At 41.3% G+C, this 26,711-nt stretch overlaps 1 protein-coding gene across 1 annotated transcript in view; it reads right to left on the reverse strand.

Moving 5' to 3' along the window:
* The window catches only part of COL16A1 (collagen type XVI alpha 1 chain), a 297,538-nt gene that overhangs the window by 114,416 nt on the left and 156,411 nt on the right, over nucleotides 1-26,711 (reverse strand). Inside the window, exons 12-23 of the mRNA XM_032227775.1 lie at nucleotides 25,490-25,552; nucleotides 23,036-23,077; nucleotides 22,448-22,492; nucleotides 16,433-16,468; nucleotides 15,944-16,006; nucleotides 15,424-15,468; nucleotides 15,192-15,287; nucleotides 12,335-12,373; nucleotides 12,156-12,200; nucleotides 10,167-10,202; nucleotides 8,166-8,276; nucleotides 7,261-7,296 (exon numbers count right to left, since the gene is read on the reverse strand). Coding sequence (XP_032083666.1) covers nucleotides 7,261-7,296; nucleotides 8,166-8,276; nucleotides 10,167-10,202; nucleotides 12,156-12,200; nucleotides 12,335-12,373; nucleotides 15,192-15,287; nucleotides 15,424-15,468; nucleotides 15,944-16,006; nucleotides 16,433-16,468; nucleotides 22,448-22,492; nucleotides 23,036-23,077; nucleotides 25,490-25,552 — 657 coding nt within the window. The remainder of the gene's footprint in view (nucleotides 1-7,260; nucleotides 7,297-8,165; nucleotides 8,277-10,166; nucleotides 10,203-12,155; nucleotides 12,201-12,334; nucleotides 12,374-15,191; nucleotides 15,288-15,423; nucleotides 15,469-15,943; nucleotides 16,007-16,432; nucleotides 16,469-22,447; nucleotides 22,493-23,035; nucleotides 23,078-25,489; nucleotides 25,553-26,711) is intronic.

Genomic DNA, 26,711 nt, shown 5'->3' on the forward strand with positions numbered 1-26,711 from the left:
ATCATCATGACTTACAAGCATGATGAGCAGGCTCAGTTATGGTCATAAGTCGAGGACTAGCTGTACCTTCTATGTCTCAATGGTTTATGTTTGCCTAACTTCTCTCTCATTCTTTTCCTGGCTGCCCCATTTTCTGACACACCGCTTGTGGGTTGATTAGATTTTTTGCATTAAACATACAAGCTTAATATGCAAGTCAATAAGCATCCTTCCATATAAGAGAAATTGTTTGCTAGAGAAAATTGTCAATCATCTATTAGTGGAATTCAAAATCTGACAGAAATGCCATAGGGTTGATTATTAAATCTTCAAAGTTTGTAGTAAACAAGAAGGATTTTTAAAAAAAAATATTGATGGACAAAAGTTATATTAAACACATTGCATCAATTAATTATTATGGCACTACAAAGGACCACCCATTGTTGTATATAGGTTTTTTTTAATATATTTTTAGTTTGCTGGTGAGATTAGAAAATTACAGCTAAATATTTAAATGAGTCTTAGATCCATTCTCACATCATTATATCGCTGAACTAAATTTACCTCTTATTCATGAAAAATCTTATATGCTGGAGTTTAATTTTGTAACAGTACGGCAAGTTTTAAATCCTTCACAGCAAGAATATTCTTTAAAAAAAAAACATAATAGACCTGTTCCCAACCTGATTAAGTTTTACTATTTTGATCCTTAGCTAATTGGATGGATAAATTCAATATTTATTTCTACAGAAATATCTGATCAACCTGCAGCAACATTATGTATTTTAGATAGAACCTCATTACTAAAGGTATTTTTTTACTGAAATAGATTAAACATTATTTTGAAGTTTTTTTTAATTGACAATGTAATGGTTGTCTGAAATATTTTAAGACTCATATTTATGGACTTAATTCAGATGTTTCATGGAAAAAGAAAGAAAAAAGAAAATTTGGAGATCAAAGTTAAGAAACTCTTGATCACATGTAGACACAATCTATATCAAATTTTGTAAACCTTTTATGTTGGCTAAATCGGAACTTAATTTTAATTTATGGACTTAATATAGAATACTGGTTGAATTACATAAAACAAAAAATGTATTAGGAATGTAGAAAAAGACCAGCTAAATAATTGGGTTCTTGATTTAAATAGCAACAAAGATTATACTGTTCATTGTATAGTATGCATTGTGCATTGTACAGGTAGCCCTTGAAGTATGATCATAACTGAACCCAAAATGTCAGTTGCTAAATGAGACATTTGTTAAGTGAGGTTTGTTCAGTGGTGGATTCCGGTACGGTTTCATGCATTGTACCTGGCTGCTTGGTGGACTGTCGTGCAGGCGCCGTACACACCATACACGTGCGCGGAAGCACCAAAGGCTTAAAGGACAGGAAAGGAGCTCAGGTGGGTGGGTGGGCCCTCCGGAGCACTGTACCAGAATGGTACGCAGTGCTCCGGGCAGGCTCCGGTACGCCCGTAGTGGGTCGTACCACCTGCAACCCACCACTGGCTTTGTCCCATTTTACAACCTGTCTTGCAAATCATTGCAGTTGTTAAGTTAGGAACACAGTTGTTAAATGAATCTGGCTTGCCCATTGGCTTTACTTATCAGAAGGTCATAAATGGGATCACATGACCCCAGGACACTGCATCCGTCAAAAATATGAGTCAGTTGCCAAACATCTGAATGTGACCAAGGGGGTAGTCGCAAGTGTGAAAAACAGCCATACAATCACTTTTTAAGTGACACTGTAGCTTCAAATGGTCACTAAACCAACTGTTGTAAGTTGAGGACTACCTGTACTCTACTATGCTGACAGCAAAATATATAATGAATTTAATAAATCTAACTTAATGAATTACCATGTTTTTATTTATGCCCCCGAGAATACTGTGGACAGAAACACCATTGGGTATTGCTTTTGGTTAATCACTGGCATGGATGAGGAGGGGGTTGTGCAGTCATCCTTGTCCCACTTGACCCATCAATGGTTTTCAACACCATTAACCAAGATATCCTTCTAAAATAGCTCAGAGGATTGGGGATAAAATAAGATAACCTTTATTGTCATTTTTTTCTGTGGGCATGCTGGCACACATTAAAAATGAAATTCTGTTGCCTGCTCTCAAAAGTGTACACGTATCTAGCATACATATAGATATGCTATATATATATATACATATGTATATAAGGTAAAGGTTTCCCTCGCATATATGTGCTAGTCGTTCCTGACTCTAGGGGGCAGTGCTCATCTCTATTTCAAAGTCGAAGAGCCAGGGCTATCTGAAGACATCTCCATGGTCATGTGGCCAGCATGACTAAATGCCAAAGGCGCACGGAACGCTGTTACCTTCCCACCAAAGGTGGTCCCTATTGTTCTACTTGCATTTTTACATGCTTTCAAACTGCTAGGTTGGCAAAAGCTGGGACAAGTAACGGGAGCTCACTCCATTACGCGGTGGTAGGGATTCGAACCACCGAACTGCCGACCTTTCTGATCAACAAGCTCAGTGTCTTAGCCACTTATAAGTATATAAATATTAATCACTGTCCATCTTGAATATTTTATCATTGCTGTTGTTGTTGATGTTGTTTGTTGCACAGTTAGCCAGATGTTCAGATTGGATTGGTCATTTTTCTCCACCTATCATATCCTTCCCAAAACCTGATAGGATGTTTGATGGGTTATATATATCCTTGCAGGATGTAAGTTGTTCCCAGTAAGGCTGCCTTTTGCAATTGACAGATGGGGAACGTCTCAGTGCTAATGATATTATTAATTATTACTAACCTATGTATCTTCACCTAACATTTCTTCCTTTTTTTTTTGGCTTTGTCTTTTATTGTTTTTAAATGCTTTTATAAAACAATTAAATGCTTTTATAAAACAATTACAATTACTAGTTTCACTATTTATCAACTGGACTGTTTTTCTGCTTTGTTGTATGCTGTCACTGGTTTGTGAGATGGGTAGCTACATAAATTTGACAAATAAATACATAAATATTGCACACGGAATTATTGCCTCATCCCTTGCAAAGCTCTTGGCAACCCTCTCTAACAGAAAGTAGATTTTCCCCGAGTTTAACAGGATTTATTGAAAAGGGACAGGAAAAACTTCCAGCAAATCTAGCAATTGGCTTGCTTTCACTTTAGAATCCAATCCATCACGCAGGTTGCCAAGTCAGGAGCCTTTTCGGTTTGTGGGTCTCTCTTGCGAACTGGTGAGGCAGCTGTTATCTTAATTAATAAGTAATGCCCAAGCAGTCAGAGAGAGAATCTCTCACAGACTCTGCACAGAGCATTACACCTGTCAAAATATTTCATGGAAATGGTCAAGAATGGGCCGTTTACCTCTCCTTATTCTTACAGGGGGTCTTCACAACCACAGTAGGGATCAGACAAGTCATCATGATGTAGTGCAGTCATTAAGTGAGACATATTGTTTTTTTAATGGGTTCAGTTTTATACTTCATCTACGGTTTTTCATGCTGTTTTAACTTTTGGTTGGGAGACGCCCAGAGTAAGATGGACGGCTGTATAAATGTCTTAAATAAATAAGTAAGATGTTATTGTTATTATTTTTTTGCTACATTAAATGGAACACCTGCAATGGTTAAGTGAGACATGACATGACAGCAGTAGAAGACACTGTGAGTCCCTGCTGCAGAAATGAAGTAAATCAGCAAAATATTTTTTGTTCATGTTTAGTCGACACCTCAGGAATCATTTAAAAAGACAATAATACAGGAAATATAAAACAATAGAGGGGACACTTATTCGTAACACAAGGTTCTGCCATATTATTGTTCCAGTCTGGGCTAAGAGCCCTACGTTCTTTTAGCATGGCTTTGAGGAAATTAATATGGTTTAAAGATATGAATGTGGTTTTGAATTAATTACTGTCAAATTCTTCAATATAGGAATAACAATGGATTTTCCAAGTATGGCGTGCAGTAAAAAAAAAATGATGTCATTGTTCTCTTATAGAGCCAGACTCTCAAGTGTCAGAGAAATCAGGAGATTCAGGCAGTTCAAATGAATATTGTAAGCTTAAACTCTCTACAAGAATCTGAGCTACTAACGATCCAAACAAATGAGCGGGAGATAAGAAAGGCATTCAAGGTGGGCTGGACTTAGAGCTCTTGCAAGTGCACAGGGACTCATGGCTTATGATATGTTGGACCCCTCCCTTACTCTCAGCCTTGTCATCTCCTACACACATTACTTTATAATCTAAGATCAGGGCCATCCAGCTGAGGCTTTGATTACATGGTTATGAATGTCATCTTTACAGTTTAACACCCAACCACACACCACCATTCCCTGCAGATGCCTCTGGCTGGAGTTCAGAATATGCATTAGCTCATTATCCTTTAGCTAAGTAGTGAGAACATTATTAATATTTTTCTCTGTGATCAAGATTTAATGTTTGGATCTAGGTAAATATTAATAAGGCGACACAGTGGCTCAGTGGCTAAGACGCTGAGCTTGTCGTTCAGGTCAGCACTTCGAATCCCTAGCACTGCGTAACGGAGCGAGCTCCCATTACTTTTCCCAGCTTCTGCCAACCTAGCAGTCAAAAGCTTGTAACAATGCAAGTAGAAAAATAGGGGCCACCTTTGGTGGGAAGATAACAGTGTGCTCTTTCGGCATTTAGTGATACTGGCCAGTATGTCGGCTAACTCTAACACTAACACTAACCATAGAGATGTCTTCAGACAGCGCTGGCTCTTCAGCTTTGAAATGGAGATGATCACTGCCCTCTACAGTCAGGAACGACTAGCACAAATGTGCAAGGGAAACCTTTACCTTTAAATATTAATAAGCCACAGAATATTACTTTCTTCTGGGTTTTGTAGCCTTATTTTTCTTTCTGTCTGTCTAATCAACAGATAACCATTAAAAAAATGAAACCAGCCATTGTTTTAGATTTACATTTCCTCCCTCGCCAAGTGTGTGCATAGAGATTTACGCTTAAATTACGCTTGATGCCAACAGCCATGTCTCTGCTCACCAAACATTCACCTTCCTCCTTCCTTATTGGGTCTCCTAATGGCGCAATCACTTTTTCTGTTCTCTCTCATCTCATTCCCAGCCATCCAAGCAAGTCACTAAAATGAATATTTATCTGTCTTGGGTCACATACATCCAGAAGGTTGTGCAATTTTCCCCCAAAAGTCATCTCCAATTCTTCCATTATTACTATTCATTGGAGCATAACATGCGCTGATCAGCAGCCTATTGATTTCTATTTTCATATACATCCATAATCACCAAAATGCCACTAATTCATACCTACCGACATCCTTTTAGCCCTCCCATTCATAATTAAACATAAAGGCTAAAATTGTACATCAGTAAATTCCCTGCATTCATTCATCATTTACATACCACAAGATCAGCCCCCCACCTTTCTTCTGAACTATTAATTTCTACCCTTCTCTTCGTTTCAAAGACACACACATAAATACATAAATATATTTAGCTATATTTGTCAACTCCTGCTTGTTACTCTTTGCTCCTTTTCAATTCTGTACACAATCTTCCATATGCCAAGTTGAGCCCAGAGTTAGTGACCTTTGCCACCTATCACAGCGTTTTATTTAAATAGATAAATGCAATTTATTTCTCTAGCATAAGGCCTACTGGTGCATTTTAGGCAGATGTTCCCCTAATGTATTGTTTTTAAATGGAAAATGTGCACTGTAATTAAAAAATAAATAAATGAACGTGACTTCCATTTTATGCCCTGGGCTGAAAAGGTGGATTTTGATAGGTACCCCCTTGAATGTTCAATAACTCAATCCATCTCCCAATTTAAATTGGAGTCAAGGGTCTAATCTGGTCTAGCCAAGGATTAGCTACACCGCATTTTTAAAACTGGAACTACTAAATTCAAAAAGCTAAAACATGAGGTTTCATTTTGGAGATAGCAAAAGACAATATTAGACAATAATAAATGATGGTGATGATGATGATGATGATAATAATAATATATTTTAAGAAGATACTTGGTTGATACCTAAGATGCTGGCAGCAACCCGTATCAACCATTAGCACCAGTCAATGGTATTTGTGAGACATATTTAACTGAGTTTCATGTTTAATGAATAAAAGAAACGACAACAACAACAACAACAACAACAAAGTGATACCCATTGGCATTGGGGCATTTGGTACCATGTCCAAGAATTTTATAAAACACATCAAGAAGTTGCAGCGGAACTGCAAAAACCTGCACTACTTGGAGCATCGTACATCTTAAGAAAGTATTTGGTTGATACCTAGGACACTGGCAGCAACCCGTATCAACCAGTAGCACCAGTCAATGGTATTTCTGATGTGCTATTGAATGTTCAGTTGACTGAGTTTCTTGTTTAATGAATAAAGTATATAACAACAGCAACAACAACAACAACAACAACCAGGACCACTTTGCTAAGATCATTCACTGGAAATTGTGCCAAAAGTTTGGATTTGAATATAGCAAAAACCACTGGGAACATCAGGTTCAGAAGGTTTTAGAGAATGAGAAAGTCAAGATCTTGTGGGACTTCAGAATTCAGACTGACAGGCACTTGGCCCACAACACACCTGACATAACAATAGTTGAAAAGAAAAAAGTATGGTTCATTGACATTGCAATACCTGGAGATGCACGAATTGAAGATAAACAGCAAGAAAAAATCACAAAGTACTGGGGCTTTCAAATTGAAGTTGAGCGACTGTGGAAAAAGAAATTGTGTGTTGTCCCGATTGTAATTGGAGCCCTTGGAGCCCTAAAGGGCTACCTCACTATTTGGAAATTTTAAATTTATCAGACTTGAACATTCTGATTCTACAAAAAACCACCCTACTTGGAACAGCTTACATCCTCTGACAAGGACAGTTCCTAGGTCCTTGGTTAGGACTCGAGCTGTTGAGCTACCAACCAGCCCCAAAGGCTGTGAATCTCACCAAAGATTAACCATATAATAATAATAGTAAAAGACACATACTGCTCTGTAGTGCTTTACAGCCCTCTCTGAGAAGTTTACAGAGTTGCCTATTGCCCCCAACAATCTGAGTCCTCGTTTTACTGAACTCAAAAGGATGGAAGGCTGAGTCAACGTTGAGCCCATCAGAATCAAACTCCAGGCCGTGGGCAAAATTTGCCTGCAGTACCGCATTCTAACCACTGCACCACTAAGTATCCTGTGTAAATCATAGAACTACACTTATAATCTCTTCTTCCCTTTCTCTTTTCCTCACAGGAGCTGAATCCAACACTTACCCTGTTGCCTTTAACTCCTTGAAGTCCAGGTTTGTCCTGCAAAAAGCAAAAGAAAGGAGAATCCATGGAAGGCTTCAGAAGTCGTTTCCACCAGATAATCAGCCCAGCAAATTCCCCTTTTCCAAGAGCATCAGGATGGCTTCTCTACCATGACCTCAGATTAACAGAGTTGGAAGGCACCTTATAGGTTATCTAGTCCACCCCCCCTTTCAAGCCGGAGAGAGCATATATCATTTCTGACAAATGGCAGTCCAATCTCTTCTTGAAAGTATCATGTGATGAAGCCCCCACAACTTCCAAAGGCAACTTCTATTCCATTGGTTGATTGTTATCACTGTCAGAAAGTTCTTCCTTGTTTCTAGTTTGAATCTCTCCTTGGTCAGTTTCTACCCATTGTTCCTTGTCTGGCCTTCGGGTCCTTTGGAAAATAGCTTGACCCCCGTTCTCTCTGTGGCAGCGCCTCAAATATTGGAAGACTGCTATCATGTCTCCCCTGGTCCTTCCCTTTACTAGACTAGCCATGGCCAGTTCCTGTAACCGTTCTTCATATGTTTTAATCTCCGGTCTCCTAATCATCCTGGTTGCAATTCTCTGCACCTTTTCTAGAGTCTCAACATCTTTTGTTATAGTGTGGTGACAAAAACTGGATGCAGTACTCTAGGTGTGGCCTTACTAGGGCTTTAAAGAGTGCTATTAGTACCTCCCTTGATCTTGATTATATCCCTCTGTTAATGCAATTTAGGATTGCATTGGCTTTTTTGGCTGCCACCACACACTGCTGGCTTATATTTAGCTGATTGTCCACTAAGACTCCAAGATCCCTCTCACAGTCACTGCTATTAAGCCTGGTTTCACCTAGTTTATATGCACCTCAAAGAACAAAGCAATCCATGAAGGGGACTCACTGATTTGCCAGGTTTTCCAGGTGGTCCGGGTTCTCCTTTGGCTCCTGGATTCCCAGGGAGGCCAATTAAATTTTCATCAGTAATAACAGGGCAAATTTCACATGGATCACCCTGTTGGGAAAACACAAAGATGCATTGAGGACAAAAGAACACAAAGGAACCTGAAACCAATAACACTAGGAAAAGGAAACCCCAACTCCCACCCCCAAAAGAGTAAAAGCACTAAAAAAAACAACTATAATCCATCCTAGCAATGCTCTGTATTCCTATCTTAGCTACCTGGATGGAAATGGTTGGAAGCAACATTGCAGCAACCATATGCATCCCCAACAAGGATCTCAAACACACATTGCAATGTCACAATGCAAGTACCACCATTGTATATTTTATACCCAAAGGCGTAGATTTTGCATTGTGATGTCATCATATGCGGTTCGTTGTTTGTCTCCCTTTGCCATCTCGGCAAGTGCCCAATGTTCATACCCATAACTACATAACTGTGCATCTCTGCACCGGTTTAATACTAGGAAAGAGCCTGTTTTATGTGATGGTTCAGCCTCACTGATCCTATTCTTTGGATGTTCCAGAAGTGCAAAACATCTGACTAATCTTGTGTGGCTTCCACAGAATTCCAGACCTGGAAGACAGAGTGGACGTTGAAAAACATCCTAGAACAGTGATGGAGAACCTTTGCGGCACCAAATGCACAAACCATAACATGTTCATGCCTAGCTTTTTGGCCATTTTTCAGGCCATTTTCCGGCCATCTTTTGGACCAAAAAAATGGCCTGAAAATGGTCTGAAAAACAACTTGAAAACAGCCCAAAAATGGCCTCAAAAATGGCCAAAAAATCAGGCATGAACGTGCTGGCCAGCTGGTCTTTGGGTTTCCAGTGCTCCAATGTGCGCATATGCACACACATGCATGTGTGTTATGGTTTGTGCACTCTGGGCCAAAAAGGTTCTCCATCACCGTTCTGTTTTCCGCTCCTCCAGTGTCCACGCAGACCAGCTGGCCGGTGCAGATGTCCACAGAGAAGGCTCTGCATGCCAGAGGTTCTCCATCACGGGCCTAGAAGATAATGGGAAACCATTTCCAAACTATTAACATGAAAACTACATGGATATTTCCATAAAATCACCAGCATTTGAGCATCTATTGCAATGCACATACATACATATGATTGCCTTGCTCTGTAGTCCAATATACCCAACTGGATATTTAGAGGAAAGTCTCGCAATGCATTTCCATGCATTTTTGAGGTGACTTATTTTAGGCTGTATTTTTTTAAGTTACTGCATATGGATAAGCACTAAAACTGCCAAGTTTCTGATTAAAAGGAACCAACTGGGCCTCCAAACTGCCATACAGATAGTCCTTGACTTAACAACTATAATTTGACCAGGATTTCTATTGCTAAGCAAGGTGGTTTGTTAAGGGACTCATGCCTGATTTTATGACCTGTTTTGACACCACTGTTAAGCGAATCACTGCAGCTGTTAAGTGAACCATGTAGTTGTTAAGTGAACCATGTAGTTGTTAAATGAATCTTGTAGTCGTTAAGCAAATATGGCTTCTGCCACTGACTTTGCTTGTGGGAATCCAGCTGGGAAGATCAGTGAGTCAGATGATCTCTGATGCTGCACCCATTGTAAATCTATGCTAGTTGCCAAGCACCCAAATTTTGATCACAGGATTTTAGGGATGCTACAACTGTCGTTATGCAGAAGGACAAGGTGTAAGTTACTTTTCTCAATATCATTGTAACTTTGAATGGTTGTAAGTCGAGGACTACCTGTATCATCATTTCCCTAAGAACCTCAGAAAAGATGAAGGAGTGGAAGGGAAGTCTACCTCCTTTGTCCTCTTCTTCCTCAGAGATCCATGTCAACCATTCCTCAAAGGTCCCCATTTAGTTTCAATGCTATTGGGCTCACAATGGCAGAGCAATTGATTTCCCCTCTGAAGTTCTGCCTTGATCCTAACTTCTTTAGACTTACCTTTTCGCCTTTCAGGCCTGGAGTCCCTGGTTTGCCCTGCAGAGAAAGGGAAGGATTTAATTTTGCCGATGAAATGCAACCCTGTTTCCCTGAAAATAAGACCTCCCTGGATAATAAGCCCAATCAGGCTTTTGAGCGCATGCGCTAAAATAATGGATGGGTGAGTGAGTGTTCGTAATTTATTTGCTTGATATTGAAGCCAAAGGTCCAGTGAGCTTCATTTTTGGGAAGCAATCTCAGAAAAAACATTTTCTCAGTTTCTGCCAGTCCTTTCCCCAAATAACCCGATGGCCTCTTTATCATCCAGAGTCACAAAGTATTAGTAGAGCCAATATATTTGAGCTTCATATGAACTGGGGCATGGAGTAGCCTTGGCAAAGAATCCACTTCCATGACTTTAGAACATACAGGCACCCATAAAAACAACATTTAACAAAAAGGAACTGATGGGGAGGGGGTAGCAATCACTTCCAATTGTCCACAAGATCCAGTTGTCCTAAACCCTAAACAAAAGGCATGAGAGCTGACAAGGATTCAAATCAAGGATTTTTCCGATTGCAGTGTTCACAACGGAATGTGAAAATAGACAGCAGTGAAGCTGGACTGCTTCCCAAGGATAAGCTGCTACACTCAGAACACCAACAGGACACAACTGGCATTTATGTGCCTTTCCTTCATAGGAAAAATATGCCAGAAGTAAATATAGGGAGTTAAATTGCCTACACTATGTAAATTTGCACATTCAAGCCACACTGGAGACTTTGGGACATACGTTTTCCCCAAAGGGAAAGCAAATACAGATGAAATACAATTCCAGATGCAGAAAAAAATGGTTAGCAGAAAAAAATGGCTAGCTGTTACGGAAACTGTTGTGGAAATTGTGTATATAATTATTTTGTGTATGGTATTCTGGGAAAAAAAGAAAATAAAAGAAACAGGAGGGAGGGAGGGCAGGAGGGAAAGAAAGAAAAGAAGGAAGGAAAAGAGAGAGAGAAAGAGAAAGAAAGAAAGAAAGAAAGAAAGAAAGAAAGAAAGAAAGGAAGGAAGGAAGGAAGAGGAAGGGTGAAGGCAGGGAGGGAGGGAGGAAGAAAGAATGGAAAAGAAAATGAGAAAGAAAGTAAAAATTGAGAAACAAAGAGAAAGAGAAAAATCTCTCTCTGTTTTAAATCACAGCAAAATAAACTCTCTCTTTTTCTAGTTGTTCTTTTCCACTTATTGTTTTATTTCTTTATCTTTCTTCTGTTTAAATAGCCATTCAAACGGAGACAGGCATCAAACAAGGCAACATATCCCCCCCTCTTTTCAGTTCAATTATTTTAATGTTACTTCTATGCTGGGCCATCTCCTCAACATGAACTTTTATCCTCCAAACTTGCTGAGAGACATATTTTTGTTCTGCTCTTTCTAGACAAAGCAGCATTACTTTCCAGAACATTGGCCTTAAAGAACACTTGAGAGCATTAGTCCAGTACTGCATGAAAAACCAGCTAGTACTCAAATTATCAAAACCAAAACCATGGCATTTGCCAAAAGGCCCCAAAGCCACTCCTGGGGGATAGATGGCCAAAAGATTGAGCAGGTCTCCTGCTTCAAATAACTAGGAATATTTATTTATTCTTCCAACAGAATGGGGATTACATTGCTGAAAATGCATAGAGGAGATCATCTGCCATCATGAAATTTCCTTAAGGCAGGGGGCCTTGTTTTCCACTAGTTCCCTACAGCTAGAAAACTCTTGATTCTGCTTGATGAAATGGATCTCAAGGCATGGAAGACCATGACCACAACAGGAGGGAAGCAGGCTGAAGATGCCTGTTTTAAGATAAACTTATCACCGGGCCATCCAGTTTCTCCAAGGATCTCTCTGTGGTCCCATGACTTGGGTAAGACAGCCCAATCAAGAGCTTGAAAGTCAAATGGCAACTAGAAAACCTCCTTAGATGTTGTGGCCTTTGGTTCATTGATTTGCATGCTGGAAAAAGGACTTACTGGCTTCCCAGGAGATCCACTGTCCCCTGGAGATCCTGAACCTCCCTGGAAATAGAGAACAAGATTGATGGCAATGAAATTTAGACCAGTAGTAACACTGTTAAGAACAAAACACAGGATGTTCATTTCAAGATTAGAACCATTGGAGGTCGCAAAGCTCTTAAAGATTCATGACATACCTTCTCTCCTTTCAAACCTGGGGGACCACCAGGATCACCCTGAAATGAAATCCAAACTGTTACAGTTGTTCATAAATGAGCCATCAAAACCACTATTAATGACAGGAAACACAATCTGATTTTAAAAAGTCCAGAGTTATGTCTTGTAGGTATTTTATCAGTATGATAACTTCTGGAATAGTGGCGAACACTCAAAGGAATGCTACAAAAAGTGCATTGATTGAAGGAAGCAACCCTCTTCCTAGTAATAAAACAGCTGTCCCCAGCTGTTAGCATGTCTGTCCACCACAGGGAAATCAAAACTCTATCACAGGTAGTTGAGACTGTAACAGAACTCAAAATAAATGTACCCCGGGCAAAAACATTGAAAGTGAGGTCCTGGCTGTCCATCAGCCAATATAGTTCACGCAGGAAAAGGCAATGAACTGACTCCACTTTTGAAATCTCCAGCCCAGTCCTCCTTCAACTTTATGTTAGGATGGAGTTTTATCCCAAGCATCCCTGTCAGTTTCAGGATTAAGGGGCTGGAAGATTCCTTCTCCATTAGCTGAAGAGAGAGCTCAAATGCAAAGAATGTAAACAACCATCTGCCACCAACAGACAACTGAAGGTTAGCGTAAGGCCCAGCCTCTCCCCCTTATTCAAAAAAGTAAAGACTCTTGAACCTTAACATTTCAAAAGGAACCTTTTATTGAATAGAGGTGATAGCAGGGTGAAAGGAAAACAAGCTCTGAGGGCCCTCAGACCATGCAGTTAGAATAAAAGAATTAAAAAACTCTCCAACAGTCCATGTGGATCCAGCCAATCCACAAGTACGAAGATAATATTGTACTGGTTGCTCTGAGAAAGTGATAAGGGAGCTTTCTCAGCGTCATCCTTCCATTGGCTCTCAAGGGATAGAATCCACATGGCCTTTCCTCCCTTACATTCCCCACAAGGTGCAAAAATGCCATGACACTTAGGTGCCAGGCTAAAAGCCATAAACCAATACCTTGCAGGATATAGGATTTATGAGATAGAACATAGTAAGCAAAATAGTAATTTAAAAAACCCCTTCACCTGAAGAATGGCAGATACACAGATTTGACAGTTAGTGTTAAGAGAAACGGAGGTCTCCCAAGAGGGCAGCAGTGTAAGAGAATGGAAAAAGTCTAAGATCTGAATGGGATGTAGCTACTGGATAACCACTCCGACTTAGTCAGAAGGAGTCATCAATTCATTATGGTTATCACTTCCAAGAAAATCTTCCTCCTCAGCATCACAGGGATCATCATTATGTTCATCATTACCACCACCATCATCAAGCCTCTAGCCAAGTTTGTCATCCTCTCTGCAGGAGCCTCAAAATGAATCTTGATATACCCTATACAGAAATTGTAAAATTTGACCAGAGCTAAAGCAATATTTTGATATGGTCGGGGAGACCTATTAGTGAAATCTTCTTGTTGGATTCAAAATTCTTTGAATTTAATCTAGCCCTACATTTTCTCAACTGGTCTCCAGGAACATATAGCTCCTTTGAAAGGATGAAATAGCAGTTTTGGGAAATGAGATATTTAGGCCAGAAGAATGATGAAGTGGAGAAGGGTTAAATGCCCTTACCTCCCTTACTGCAATTTATCTGCTTTTACCTCAACCTCCATCCATTTTCCTGAATTGGAAAAATAAGCCCAGCAGTAAAAGTAGAACACCTCTTCATGGTGTTCCCATCAAGTCCTAAGTAATTTAAGTCTTCTCTGAATTACAGGTTTAATGTACTAGCAGGGAAAGTATCAGCAGGTGGTAATGTCTGGTTGACCTAGTTTGTGCATAGAAGGTGAACAAGGTTGAGCATGGTTAGTATTTACTATAAATGGGAGATCCTTATTTATTTAGTAGGTTTTTATCCCACATTTATTACTTTATAAATCATTCAAGGCAGTGAACATTCCTAATACTCCTTCCTCCTCCTATGCTCCCCCCACAACAACAACTATGAAGTGGGTTGGGCTGAGAGAGGGGGACTGGCTCAAATTCATCCAGTAGACTTTCAACCCTAAGTGGGACTAGAGCTCAGAGTCACCTTGTGATTAGCCCAAAGACATCCAGCTGGCTTTCATGCCTAAGGCGGGGCTAGAACTCACCATCTCCTAGTTTCTAAGCCAGCACTTTAACCATTACACTAGATTGGTTTATGGGAATATCAGGACCGTAGCCTACACCAACTATGGCGAACCTTTTTCGCGTTGGGTGCCAAAAGCTATTGTGTGCGCACCCACATAATTTAATGCCCCCATTCCGTGCCTCCTGTGCATGCATGCAGGGCTTTCTTGGAGCCTGGGGAGGGCGAAAATGGCCTCCCCCCCCGGGAGGCCCTCTGAATGCCACAAACGGCCCATTTTCCTACTTTCAGAGGCTCTGGTAGGTCCCTTTTTTGCTTTCTGAGCCTGGGGAGGGCAAAAGACAGCCCAAGACGCCAACCGGAAGTTCGGAAATGGACTGCCAGGTTGCCCATTGAGCCATTTTTCTCTCTCCAGAGGTTTCAGGAGGTTTCTCTGAAGCCTCTGGAAGGCAAAAAACAGCCAAAAATTAAGGCCCAAAATCAAGTTGGCCAGTGTGCACTTATGCGCTGGAGCTGACAGGGCAACACCTCGTATGTCCTCAGAAATGGCTCTGTGTGCCACCTGTAGCACACGTGCCATAGGTTTGCCATCAGGCCCTAGACTGTGATGTGGAAAAAGAAGAAGGCAATAACAAGTTACTGTTCCCAAGAAAACTACATAGGTATGTCTATGAGACCATCAGAGATCTAATTTAATTTGAAGGAGACTCCACTTTAAAAGATGATTTATTTTCCAAGAAGTGGGGGGATCCTTACCGGTTTTCCTGGAAGGCCAATTCCAGATGGGCCTGGCAAGCCTGGAGGTCCTGGTTCTCCAGCAAGCCCTTCAGGGCCAACAAAACCTGGATCACCCTAAGATTAAAAACACAACCATTAGCCATGTTTATTTTCAGAAAAGTGCTCCCTCCACACTCCTGGCTTCAACTAGCACAATACATAACAGTGTCATGGGTAGCATATAAATTTCTAGAACTAAATTAATAAGTACCTTTTGGCCTTTGGGTCCTACCAAACACAGTTCTCCAGGTCGGCCCTAGAAAATAGCAAAAAAACCAGGCTTGGTTAGAAGAGGAGCTTCGTTTACACTTCATGCAATTCACGATCAGCTTCCTCTTATTGGCCAGGAATTATTAAGCTTTTGGATGGGTTGAACGTGCCACATATTTCTTACATATTAGTGCAATATGATTCAACTTGGCCACTGTTCTCAAGTCATGCAATGGTTTGACCTCTAATGCAGCTACCTTGATCCATTTCTATCTGAACAGGATAGCAAGATAGCTGAACAGCTATTAAACATAAATATTGATTTTTTTTTAAAAAAAAACCCTTGTCTCTACTTCGTTCCACAAAGATAGAAAGCGGTGAATTCCTGATGCTAGAAAAAAGGTGTTTGGATATTGATGTAATTCTCTGGGTATCATTTGAGCATCACCTAATGCAGGAAACAAGGGGAAAGCAGCTGCAGACATGACACCCAAGAGAAAGTTGCCTCTTGTAGAACTTACATCTCGCCCAGGGGCGCCTGGTTTCCCGTGAAGTCCAAAGTCACCTTTCTCACCCTTCTGTCCCTGCAGAAAATGACCAATTTAGTAGAATTTAGTCAGCAATTCAGTGTATTTCAGCCACAATTTAAGTTTTCTCAACCTATAATTTCATCACTGATTTAGTTTGTTAATCTGCTATTTTCCCAATTGGTATTAGGGCTTCTTAACTGAACAGTGAATTACTATTCTTAATCACAGCACACTTCCATGATCATGTATTAAGGAAATAATAATTTTCTAGCTTGAAATATGAGGGAAACTATTAGGTGGACCACCTTCCCATGAATTTGCTACTTCATTCTTTAAAGCTAGGGTTTGTCAATTCAATCCAATAAATTTAAGAAGTCTATTTTGATTCAGATTTGAATCATGTCAAATCAGATTCTGAATATTGGCTCAGCTGCATCCCCTTCCAATTCAATCCCTGAACTTAATCTCCAGAAAACTTACTTTTTGCCCGTGAGCGCCATTCAATCCTTGAAGCCCCTGGAAACAAACAAAAAAAAAGTATTCATTAATTAGCAATGTAGAAATTTATAGTCTAAACCAATGTTTCACATCCTTGGCAGCATTAAGCGGTGTGGACCTCACTTCCTAGAATTTCCCAGCCAGCACTACGGTGCAACTGGGTAACTTTGGACTAGATGTCTCCATCCTATACCCTTTGTTTAAATTCAGCCAAGGTTTTATCAAGGCCATAATTTATATTACTGGGTTCAAAGAGTCATATTATTGATTTTAATTAATTTGGTTCTTATGAAAGAAGCAAACCTGGTTAACAGATGCCAAGTTCTTCCTGGCTGGAATGATAACGAATAAATCATAGTCTTCTTTGATATAATTCTACTCCATACTTTAAACAATGTGATCCAGACCTCCATACATATAGAGGAAAGAGGGGATGGTCTTGAGGATCAGGAGTAACAACTGCTATCAAGACAGCAGACATTAAAAAAGTAACAAGTTCGTGGAAGGAATGCAATCTGAATAAAATATCTCACACAGAGCCTCCCTAGTTCACCCAAAGATAATGGGAGAGAGGAGGAAAACACATTCATACTTGTAAGGTTGTGTTACTTTAGCTTTAAAATAAAAGATACATGGCATTAGATTCCTACATGCAATTAGATTCGAAGTCTGATCTATCTGCAAGATCTGGCCCTACATCATTTTTCTTTCAAAGATAAACATTTAGTTCCCACAACCTTGGATTTATTTTCAGTTCCCTGATCATCCTTATTATCTTTCTAGCTTCTCTGAAATTTTGTTAAAGTGGTAAGTCTAGTACCCTGGGTAGCGTCTGCTACTGATTTAAGTGGAACTGTTACTTCCAATGGTTTGGTGCAGAATGTCAGGATTCCAAATAGCATCCAAAAGTAAATCAGAGTCCAAGGCAAAGTATTGCTCAAAGTTCCAATTTATTAAGAGAGCCATGTTGGCACATCTGGGAAAACCCAAATCTGAAAGCTTCCTGTTTTTCCCCATCCAGTTGAAAATTCAAGATCTTGCCCCCATACCCACAAGTCCATCCCATGGTCCAATCTCCCATTGCCATGCTGACAGCTTCCACCCATCCAGTTCCAGTCAGGTGCAGAGGTGTAGAGACAAAGAATGTCCTTGGCTTTCTAGAAAGAATTTAGTTATGGCTACATAGCATCTAACTCCATGCTATCCTCCCTCCCACTTCCCCACAATAGAAAATGCATAGTAGAATAATAGAAAGTGTAGCAGGACAAAGACCCAAAAGAAAAGATGGCTGCAGGTCTGACAGGCGGCCTCTCCTCAGAAGAAAAGTGTATTTGGGTTAATGTCAAGGTTCCTCTAAGGAATGAGGAGAAGACGACCAGATCAGAAGGAAAGGGAAAGTCAACTAAATAATATTGGTTTGTAACAACCAGCCAAAATCTTTGTTTTGTTACATTTCTAGGTTGGTCATTATGCACATAAAGCAGGAAGCATTTGACCAGTTCCTGGAGAAGAGCTTCAATGCCTTCACATCTAGAAGAGCAAAACTAAATATTTATCATTCACAATATAAACTTTGGCTGTGTGCAATGAGCTGTCTCCCTGGCCTTAGTTCCAATTACTGGGAGGAGAGGAAAACCTCAGCATCTCGGCGAAACAGCACAGAGAAGATGGTGAAGTGTTAAGTAGATGGGCACAAGGGCCTGTCCAGGGTTGGGAAAGTCACAGGAAGTTTACTGGCTGACTCAACTGTTGAGATTGCACTTGACAGGCGCTGCCCTACTGAAGCCAGGTTGAAGCGAGAGGGCTAAAGAGAGATGACCCCTGGATTCAGATTCAAAGAAACCTGCCAAGTGAAGTTTTTTTTCTAAAAATGCAAAGAATCCTAGAATCGGAAGGGAACCGAGAGGTCATCAAATCCAACCCCCTGCTCGTTGCAGAATCTACAGAGTCTCTGACAGATAACCATCCAGCATCTGTTTATGTAATAGGCAGAAGGAATGACTTTGAGGGGATAAGAGGAAGAGCAGTAACCAAGGCAGGGATCGGATAAAAGAAATCTGAATTCAGAGCAGAACTGAAACTTGGGACAGTGCCCCAGATGAGACCTTCCCTAGTTCTCACAAAACTAAAGGGAGGGAGTGGGGAAGTGCATTCACACTCACAAAATTTTGTTACTATATAATGAAAACAGTATTGGCCTGCATGACTTCCGTTTCCTACTCTGGTCTTCCTTGAAATCTTTACAGTTTGAAGACTTCCAGTAAGGAAAGGAAAACTTTCTACATCATGCAGTAGCCTGTTCTATTGGCTGATAGCTGGAACTGTAAGGAATATTCTTCTGAGCCACCTTTCTGTTCCTACCTAAAAAGCATGAAGCAGAGTCTTGGTCCCGGCAAAACCACTTTTATTTACATGATTGTGAATTCCTTTCATTCACAGCCAGCAAGGCTTGGCTAACAGTCTTTCAGAAGAATATTTATCAACACGAACCTTATCTCGCTTGACAAGCTGCCAGATAACTAGTTTCCCAATGCAGGGCAAGGCAACACTTGGCACAGAGTCTCTTATAGTCACAAACAGAACTTTATACAGGAATTGTTTCCTGCAAAAGCCCACTCCCCATACGCTCCCCTTTTGTTTCCTCTGGAAGGGGCCAATCACCTCCAAGGTGTGGCTTTACTCCCAAGTCGACCCTTCTTTCTTAGTTGTTCTTGTCTTCTGGCAGCTCTGCACATGCATACAGTGGAAATAGGTGCCAGCTGTTCCTCTGCCTCACTGCTGTCTAACTCCCTCTCTGCCTCCAACACAGAGCCCTCGTCTGAGCTTTCCTCAGTCCCAGGATTGGTCTTTGTTCCTCCCCAACCTCCTCACTGTCTGACTCTGCTGCCAGTTCTGCTGGCCACCAGCGAGCCACAACACTTTCTTGTGGTTTTGATGGTTCTGGTCTTGGTACAGATCCTACCCTACGGGGAAATAAAGAAACTCCCTCTTTGCTGAGATGGTAGTTTGGCAATGTTGAGTCCTCCATCACTTTTCTACATCAACGTTGCATCAGTTTATAGGACAACAGACAGCAGAAGTTTAGACTGAGGCACCTAGAGTAGCTGAAAGAGAAGTCACCAAAATCAAGATGACAAGCTGCAATTTTGCAAGTGAAGTCCCACTCCTTTGTAATGTGTCCACATAAAAGACCCATTGGGGCTTTGAATGTATGGATGCACCTGGCACTTTGACTTTTCACATGCACTCACACACCTGATGTGATTCATTCTTCCTTTACACAACTTTGATGTGGCTCTTTCAATCCTGGCCTTGTCACTCTATTCCTAAGCAATTGAAATCACAGCAGATCTTTCTGGTTATGTCATTTGAAATTGCATTTATCCTGGTCATGGCTGATTTTTTGACATAAGTTTATATCACTATATTGTATAGACTTGCCTACACTTGGATAGAAACATATATCAAGTCAAGACGCTACAAAAGATTCTGTCCCTCAAAATGATGGCAAGTCCCTAAATAGGTCACTGTTCTGAACTAGGCTTCCTGAGACAGTAAAAAGCAGACACATAGTTCCAAAAAACCTCTTTTTATTTCAAAGGCTGTGAATTATGTTCATTCACAGCCCACAATGAGTCCCAAATAGTTGTAAAGAGTCCGACAGTAGCCTGCCAAAGTCTTTCGGGATAAGGCTGATAAGCACCCACCTTTATCTTCTTTGAAAATGCTGCCAAAGACTTATTTGGCAATTAGATTGGCAATGGAGCAAAGAGTCAAAACGGAGCTTCAGAATTTAAACTGACCAGCATGAGCCAAGTTGCTTCCTGCAAAGGCTTGTGTGCCTTTGCTCTTCCTTTATGTCCTATGGGAGGAGGGCAATCACTTCCAAGCCTTATTCCTGAGTCATCCCTTCTTTCTTAACTGTTCTTGCCTTCTGGCAGCTCTGTGCATGCGCACACTGGGAACAGGCTCCCCCTGTTACTCTGCCTTGCTGATGCCGACACTGGAGGTTCCGGAAGTAACACATAACTCCCAGATGGCCCTGGCCCCCTCTCTGCCTCTGATGCAGAGCCCTCGTCTGAGCCTTCCCCAGACTCCGGGACTGGCCAATGTTCCGCCCCAAACTCCTCACTGTCCGATTCTGCTGCCAGCTCCGCAGGCCGCCAGTGGACCACAACAGTCAAGTTTAATTTCCTTTAAACAGAGTTGACCCCTGCTAATTTTATGGACTCTTTCAGTTGGCATTTTTAGAAATAAGGCATATGGCAGTTGTCATTGTCTTCTTTCACAATGTCTTTCCAATTTCAGGTCCAATCCCTAACTGTGGCTTTTACTGTGGTCTCTCAACCTAGTTCAACCTAGCTCACTCTTTTATTTATTTTTTTCATCTAATCAAAGGTTGGTGTAATGGTGTGTGGATATGACCTTGGGAGATGGGAGAAAGAGTCACAGGTTAGACCATAGTGTGATAAACAAAGGATGAGGTCTCAGAAGGGACTCTCCCTAGTTATGTGGAGAATAAAAAGAAGATAGGGGAGATGTACTACACAGGTGGTATTTAGCTGGTTCTGACAGGTTCTGGAGAACCGGTAGTGGGAATTTTGAATAGTTTGGAGAACTGGCAAATAGGCTGGCCCCGCCCCTACTGCCTCCCAGCCTCCTAGTTGATCTTCTTTTGTTGCCCTGAAAAGGAGAATGGAGCTGGAAAACAGGTTAGTGGGGTGGCGAGGGAATGGAGATTTTGCAGTAACCTTCCTCCAGGAGTGGGAAGAGAATGGGGATTTTGCAGTATCTTTCCCCTACCACACCCAGAAAGCAATGCCCACAAAACAATGCCACACCCACCAAGCCATGCCCACAGAATTGGTAGTAATTTTTTTTGAATCCCACCACTGATGTACATTCAGACTTGCAAGACTATAGTGTAACTTTACAATAAAGGTAGTGTTAGTATTCATGGTTGGTGCTTTCTGCCTGGTCTGATAGTTGGCCCTCTGGTATAGAGCAAACTATAAATATTGTTAATAATGTTTTGGTCTTCACAGATTGGACCACTGAGGACAGATCAAAGGGTCTCCCTTTAAGATGACCCTATGTTCAACAACACTGGGCAAAATTGTTTCTCCTTTCTTCAGTCTTTATCTCTGTTATTCTTCTTAAAGAATACTTTTTGGTTAAATAAAGGACATCTAGACAAACAGGCTCCAAAGATCCTGCCTAAGAAGGCATGTGTGTGTGAGACGCAAAGAACACACAAAAAGTTCACACAACAGTTTTATGCGGTCAGTTACAAAGCTGGGTGTTAATTCATTTTGCAAGCCACCTTGATTCACTTTGGTTGCTTTTGAGTGTGCATGTGTGCATTTGAAAAAGATTCTTACTATGTTGTATAAAAGCAGTCTTTTTGGATAGTATAACTTACGGTCCAAGGTAGCTGGCTGCAAACCCAGAATGTCCAGTGATTACAAGATAGGCATATTGTGTGAACACAGCCATGGGCTCTGTGAGGTTAAGTGGGAAAAGCAGGAGACAAAAAAGACACAAAGAAACTAGGAGGAAGCAGCCCCAGAGGACAACTTTGCCAATCTGAAGGCTTCTTCTCCTGTGCCAGGGCTACAATTGGACTGAAACAATCCATTTTTACTTTCTAGGAACACCACGTTACACATAATCAATGTTCCACAGCCTGTTTTTCAGAGCTGCTGATCTTTGCAGGTATGTCTGGGCCAACATCACTCAAAAAATGTTTGGGTCCCCCCCCCCATATTTTCCCCCAAGTTAAGGCTTGCTTTACAAGCAAAGCATGTTTCAAAAATAAATCATAATATCGTAAGCTAATATTGACCAAATTCTTCCTGAGTCAAATCTGTTGGAATGCAGAGAGGGATTTGCATGAAGATCGGAGGCCTGTTAAAGACGAAGATGAAGAACAGGGAGAGGCTGGAATAAAACAGATTTTGTTTTGTTTTTCCCACGTTGTGATAAAGGCATGCCTACCTTTTCTCCTGAGTCTCCTTTCTCCCCTCTTGGGCCTTCGGCACACTTCAAAAACAAAAAAAGAAGGGTTAGGATGGCACCATAATATAACGTCCTACCAGTTAATGACTACTTTTACTTCAACTGCAATAACACAAGGACTAGCAATAGATACAAACTGAAAGTAATCCATTCTAATTTTGATTGCAGGAAGAACGATTTCAGCAACAGAGTAGTAAATGTGTGCAAGACCCTACCTGATCCTATTGTTAGTTCCTCTAACCGCCATGCCTTTTACCTTAAGCTGTCTATCTTACGTGTTTCTTAAGAGGTCCCTAGGGGGGACGTGCATAAGCGCACCAGTGTGCCTAACGTCCCTGTCCTACTGTCCCCATTTATATGCACTCTTTTTATGTGTTTATGGCTATGTTTTGCTTATTTATATCCATTTTTCTGAGCCATTTTTTCACGTGTTTTTCCTACTGTTTCCTTGTACTTGTTGACAAATTAAAATAAATAAATAAAATAAACTTAGGATGCAGAAGGGAAAGAGGAAAAGTAGAAGAGACCAAGTTCTCATGAGTCTCCTTAAGAGACGAGGGACCTCACCTGTAATGGAGCCTCAGGTGAGATCCGGACACAGTCAGCACCCTGAAGGGAGAAGATAAATCAGAGGACAGTTGTCAGGTCATTTAAAGCACAGGTCAATCCAGAAAGAAAGATTCATTGTTAAATTCTTTAATAGACTTAACGGTCAAGAAAGTAAGAAGTTAATATGCAAAATCTTGGGAACGAAATAAGCTAAAAGCCCAATGCTCATTTATTAAGAGAATATTTGTAGCTCAGGAATGAATTGTGGGGGAGGTCCTTGATGCTCCATGAGCTTGGTTATTTTCTTTCAGACTTTTCACTACCTGATTAGATAACATCATCAGTGCTAGAAGGGAGTGGGTGTTAGGGATGTAACCCTCGTTTTGGCTTGACAATGTATATAAGCGATGATTATAACAAATGTATCTGTTACTTTAAATGTAAGAAAGAGGTAATTGGATGCTATTGCTTTAAGCAGCGATATATGATGAAGTAAGAACTAGTAAGGAGTTCTCCCTGATGCTCCTGATATTTCCTGTGTTTACTGATTCTACTGGTTCTACTGTTGTTCCTGAGTTTTACTGACTGTTACTGTATGTGCTTAGTATTGGGAGAGAAGACCGTGTATTGGATGGTGGCTAGTCTGTATGTTAGTTACCTGTGTACATGGTGAATTGTGAGTTGAGCAACTGTAACATCAACATATTGTAAATAGATTGTTTATATACTACAAGACTACTTATAGTCTGTTTTGGAGAGTATTTATCCTATTTTTGTTACGCAAGTAAAGCTATTTTTTGTTTTACGTTCGGTGGCTGTGAGTGCCTGTTCAGTGACACATTTGTTACTAACTTCTGCTGCACAACTCTAGTCTCCTAACGGGGATAGACTTAACAGTTTCTTCTCATTTTACATACGAGTGGCGTGCCCTGTCAGTTTTGGGGAGCCTGGTCTTAATAGTTCCTGGATTTTGTTGTATTTAAGTACAATGACAATAAAGATTATACATACTTATACTTATTAGGCTGTTTTTGGTGTTACACAGGAAACAAAAAGACCAAAGCAACTCCTCACCAGAAACCAACACCCAGATGAGCAGAGATTAGCATCAACATTTTATTTTATTTACTTATTTATTACATTTATTTTGCTGCCAATCTTGCCACAAGTCCTACAATCAAGAAGTAAACAATAATCCAATCAAGGAACTGCCAACTCAGGCAAATAAGCTAATATATCTAGCTCTGAGGAAGTTACTTAGTTGGATAAATGAAACATCTGCAAGAAAACAACCAAGCTCAGAGAGCACCAAGGAGCCCACAGCTCATTTATTAATTGTACAAACTGTGCTGGTTACCAATTTGCTTCCAAGTCCAGTTCAAGGTGTTGGTCCTTACCTTTAAGACCCTTTATGACATGTACCTGGGATATTTGTAGAGCCCCCTCAACCCAAAGGGATTTGGCCACTCGAGTTGCACCAACAGAAGAGGCTCACTGCAGATCCTGCCTGCTAAGGAGATTCAGTTAGTGGGTCAAGGAGAAACCTTTTCCCCCTACTGTGGCCCCTCATTGTGGATCAGTCTACTGCTAGAGGTGAGATCTGCTTCAACCCTCTTGGTCTTCAAGAAGGGCCTCAAAACCTAGTTTAGGTGTATGCTATATGTGGTTGGTGGGATGAGGTTCATTTTAGTTTTTATATAATTCTTTTTTTTAATTTTTTTTAGTGTTTATATTTGTATCATTTGTAAGCCACCCTGAGTTGCTATATCAATGAGGTGGATTGTGTACATACGCAGGAACTCTCTCTCTCTCTCTGGCTCAGCTGATAAGAGAGGAGAGCTTGTGGCTTAAGAGGTTAATGCAACTGCCTAATATGTAAAAACAGCCCAAGTTCGAATCCCAGCAAGGGGTATGGCTAGCTGATGAAAGCTAAACAGCTTGCAATAGATCTATACTAGTCTCCGTTCATTTATCAGCAAAAATGCAACACAAAATTGTTTGTCTGCCTGGAAGGCTCCTGGAGTGGGGCTGAAAGGCTTTTTGCAGTATGCTACCTCCCATATTTGGACATACCAGGTGCTTTGACAAAAGAAAACACTTTACACAAACACACGAATTCATTAAAGTGGGGACACTGACAGACAGTTGAATCTCTTTTTCTAAAAATATGATACCCAAAGGTCAGCCATCTTTCTTCCAGACAAGGCTGATCCCAAAATATTCCTCTGCTCATCATGAGTTAAACTTTTGAGATGCTTTCATTTCTTTCCCAGCCCTGAGTCCTTTCTTGCAGGGGTTGAATGTTCCAAATCGTATAAGTCAGCATCCGTCTTTGAGGAAAATGGCTTTTTCAGAAAGGTGAAAAATAAACCAATGAAAAAAATCTGCTTTCGATCCCCAGATCCTACCTTTGCACATTGCAGCCTGAAAGTGGACAGGTATCCGGTGAAGCTTAAGAAAGGGCCTACTTACACGATCACCTTTCTCTCCTTTGGATCCATAGATTCCTGGAGATCCCCGTTCGCCTTTCCCACCCTGCAGGGAAGAGAAGCAATGCTTAAGAAAATGACAACCGGAAGAACAGGATCAGGAAAAGCTCTTTGTAGAATTCCCTTTTGAAGCTGCCCAAAATAAACCTTTCCTCAAACTGGGTCTCAGCACTGAGCAGAGGCAATTCCATCATCTCTGCACGCATTTGGTCAATTGTCTTAATATGTCCTGGTGGTCACATGACCACACTTCCTTTTTCACCTTTCCTTGTTACCTGAAGAGTGAGGCAGGAGTGGGCTGCTGGGGGTTTGCAGGGGTTCGGGAGGACCTCTACCTAAGATTCTGTGCAGTTCAGAGAACCCCCAAATTCCATTCCTGGCTGGCCCCCGCCCCTCCCAGGAGTTCCCACCTGGGCCGTTTTGGATGCAGGTAAGTGCAGGGCATGTGTGGGGAGGCTCAGGGAGAGTGAAAAATGAGCCAACCAGAACAGGGGTGGGTTGCTGTCAGGGTTACTGCCGGTTCGCTTCGTGCTCACGCACACCTGCCCACCACACATTGCTTGTGCATGCGCAATTGCCTATAAATTGTTCTGCGCAGGAAATGTCTAAAAACATCCTGGCAATGGTATGGACGACCAGGAAACTAGCTTGGGGGGTGTGGCGAGCCTGCCGTTTCTACCGGTTCTGCAACCCAGGTGCAATTTCCACTACCGGTTCGCCCGGAAGTTTGGGAAGGCTGGAAACAGGCCTGTTTCAGACCTCCAGAGGGCATCCAGAGCCTTGGGAGGCTGTTTTAGCCCTCCTGGAGGTTCGAGGAAAGACTATGGAGCCCGGGGAGGACAAAAATCCCCTCCCCCAAGGTGCTGGAGGGTGACTAGCCATGCCCACCCAGCAACCCGACAGAGAACCGCTTGCTAAAACCTTTGAAGCCCACCCCTGGTGAAGTGGGATTGGACATAAGGAAGAAAAGGAGAATAAATGGCAGACGTGGTGGAGAAGAAAGGAGATACAATGGTGGGAGGAAACACTCATCCAATGAGGAGAGAGTGAGAGTCTTTCTCTACTCATGCTGGTGTGAGTAGCTGCCCTGAAGATTGACTGCACACTTAGCAGATATTCTAACAATGGCAGCAACTGTGTTTATGGGTACCTCAAATAGCATTAGTGACTAGGACACACAATCCACCACCTCTTTAAATTACTGT

The sequence above is a fragment of the Thamnophis elegans genome, chromosome 12 (genome assembly GCF_009769535.1).
Source record: "Thamnophis elegans isolate rThaEle1 chromosome 12, rThaEle1.pri, whole genome shotgun sequence".
In the NCBI taxonomy this organism is placed as follows: domain Eukaryota; kingdom Metazoa; phylum Chordata; class Lepidosauria; order Squamata; family Colubridae; genus Thamnophis; species Thamnophis elegans.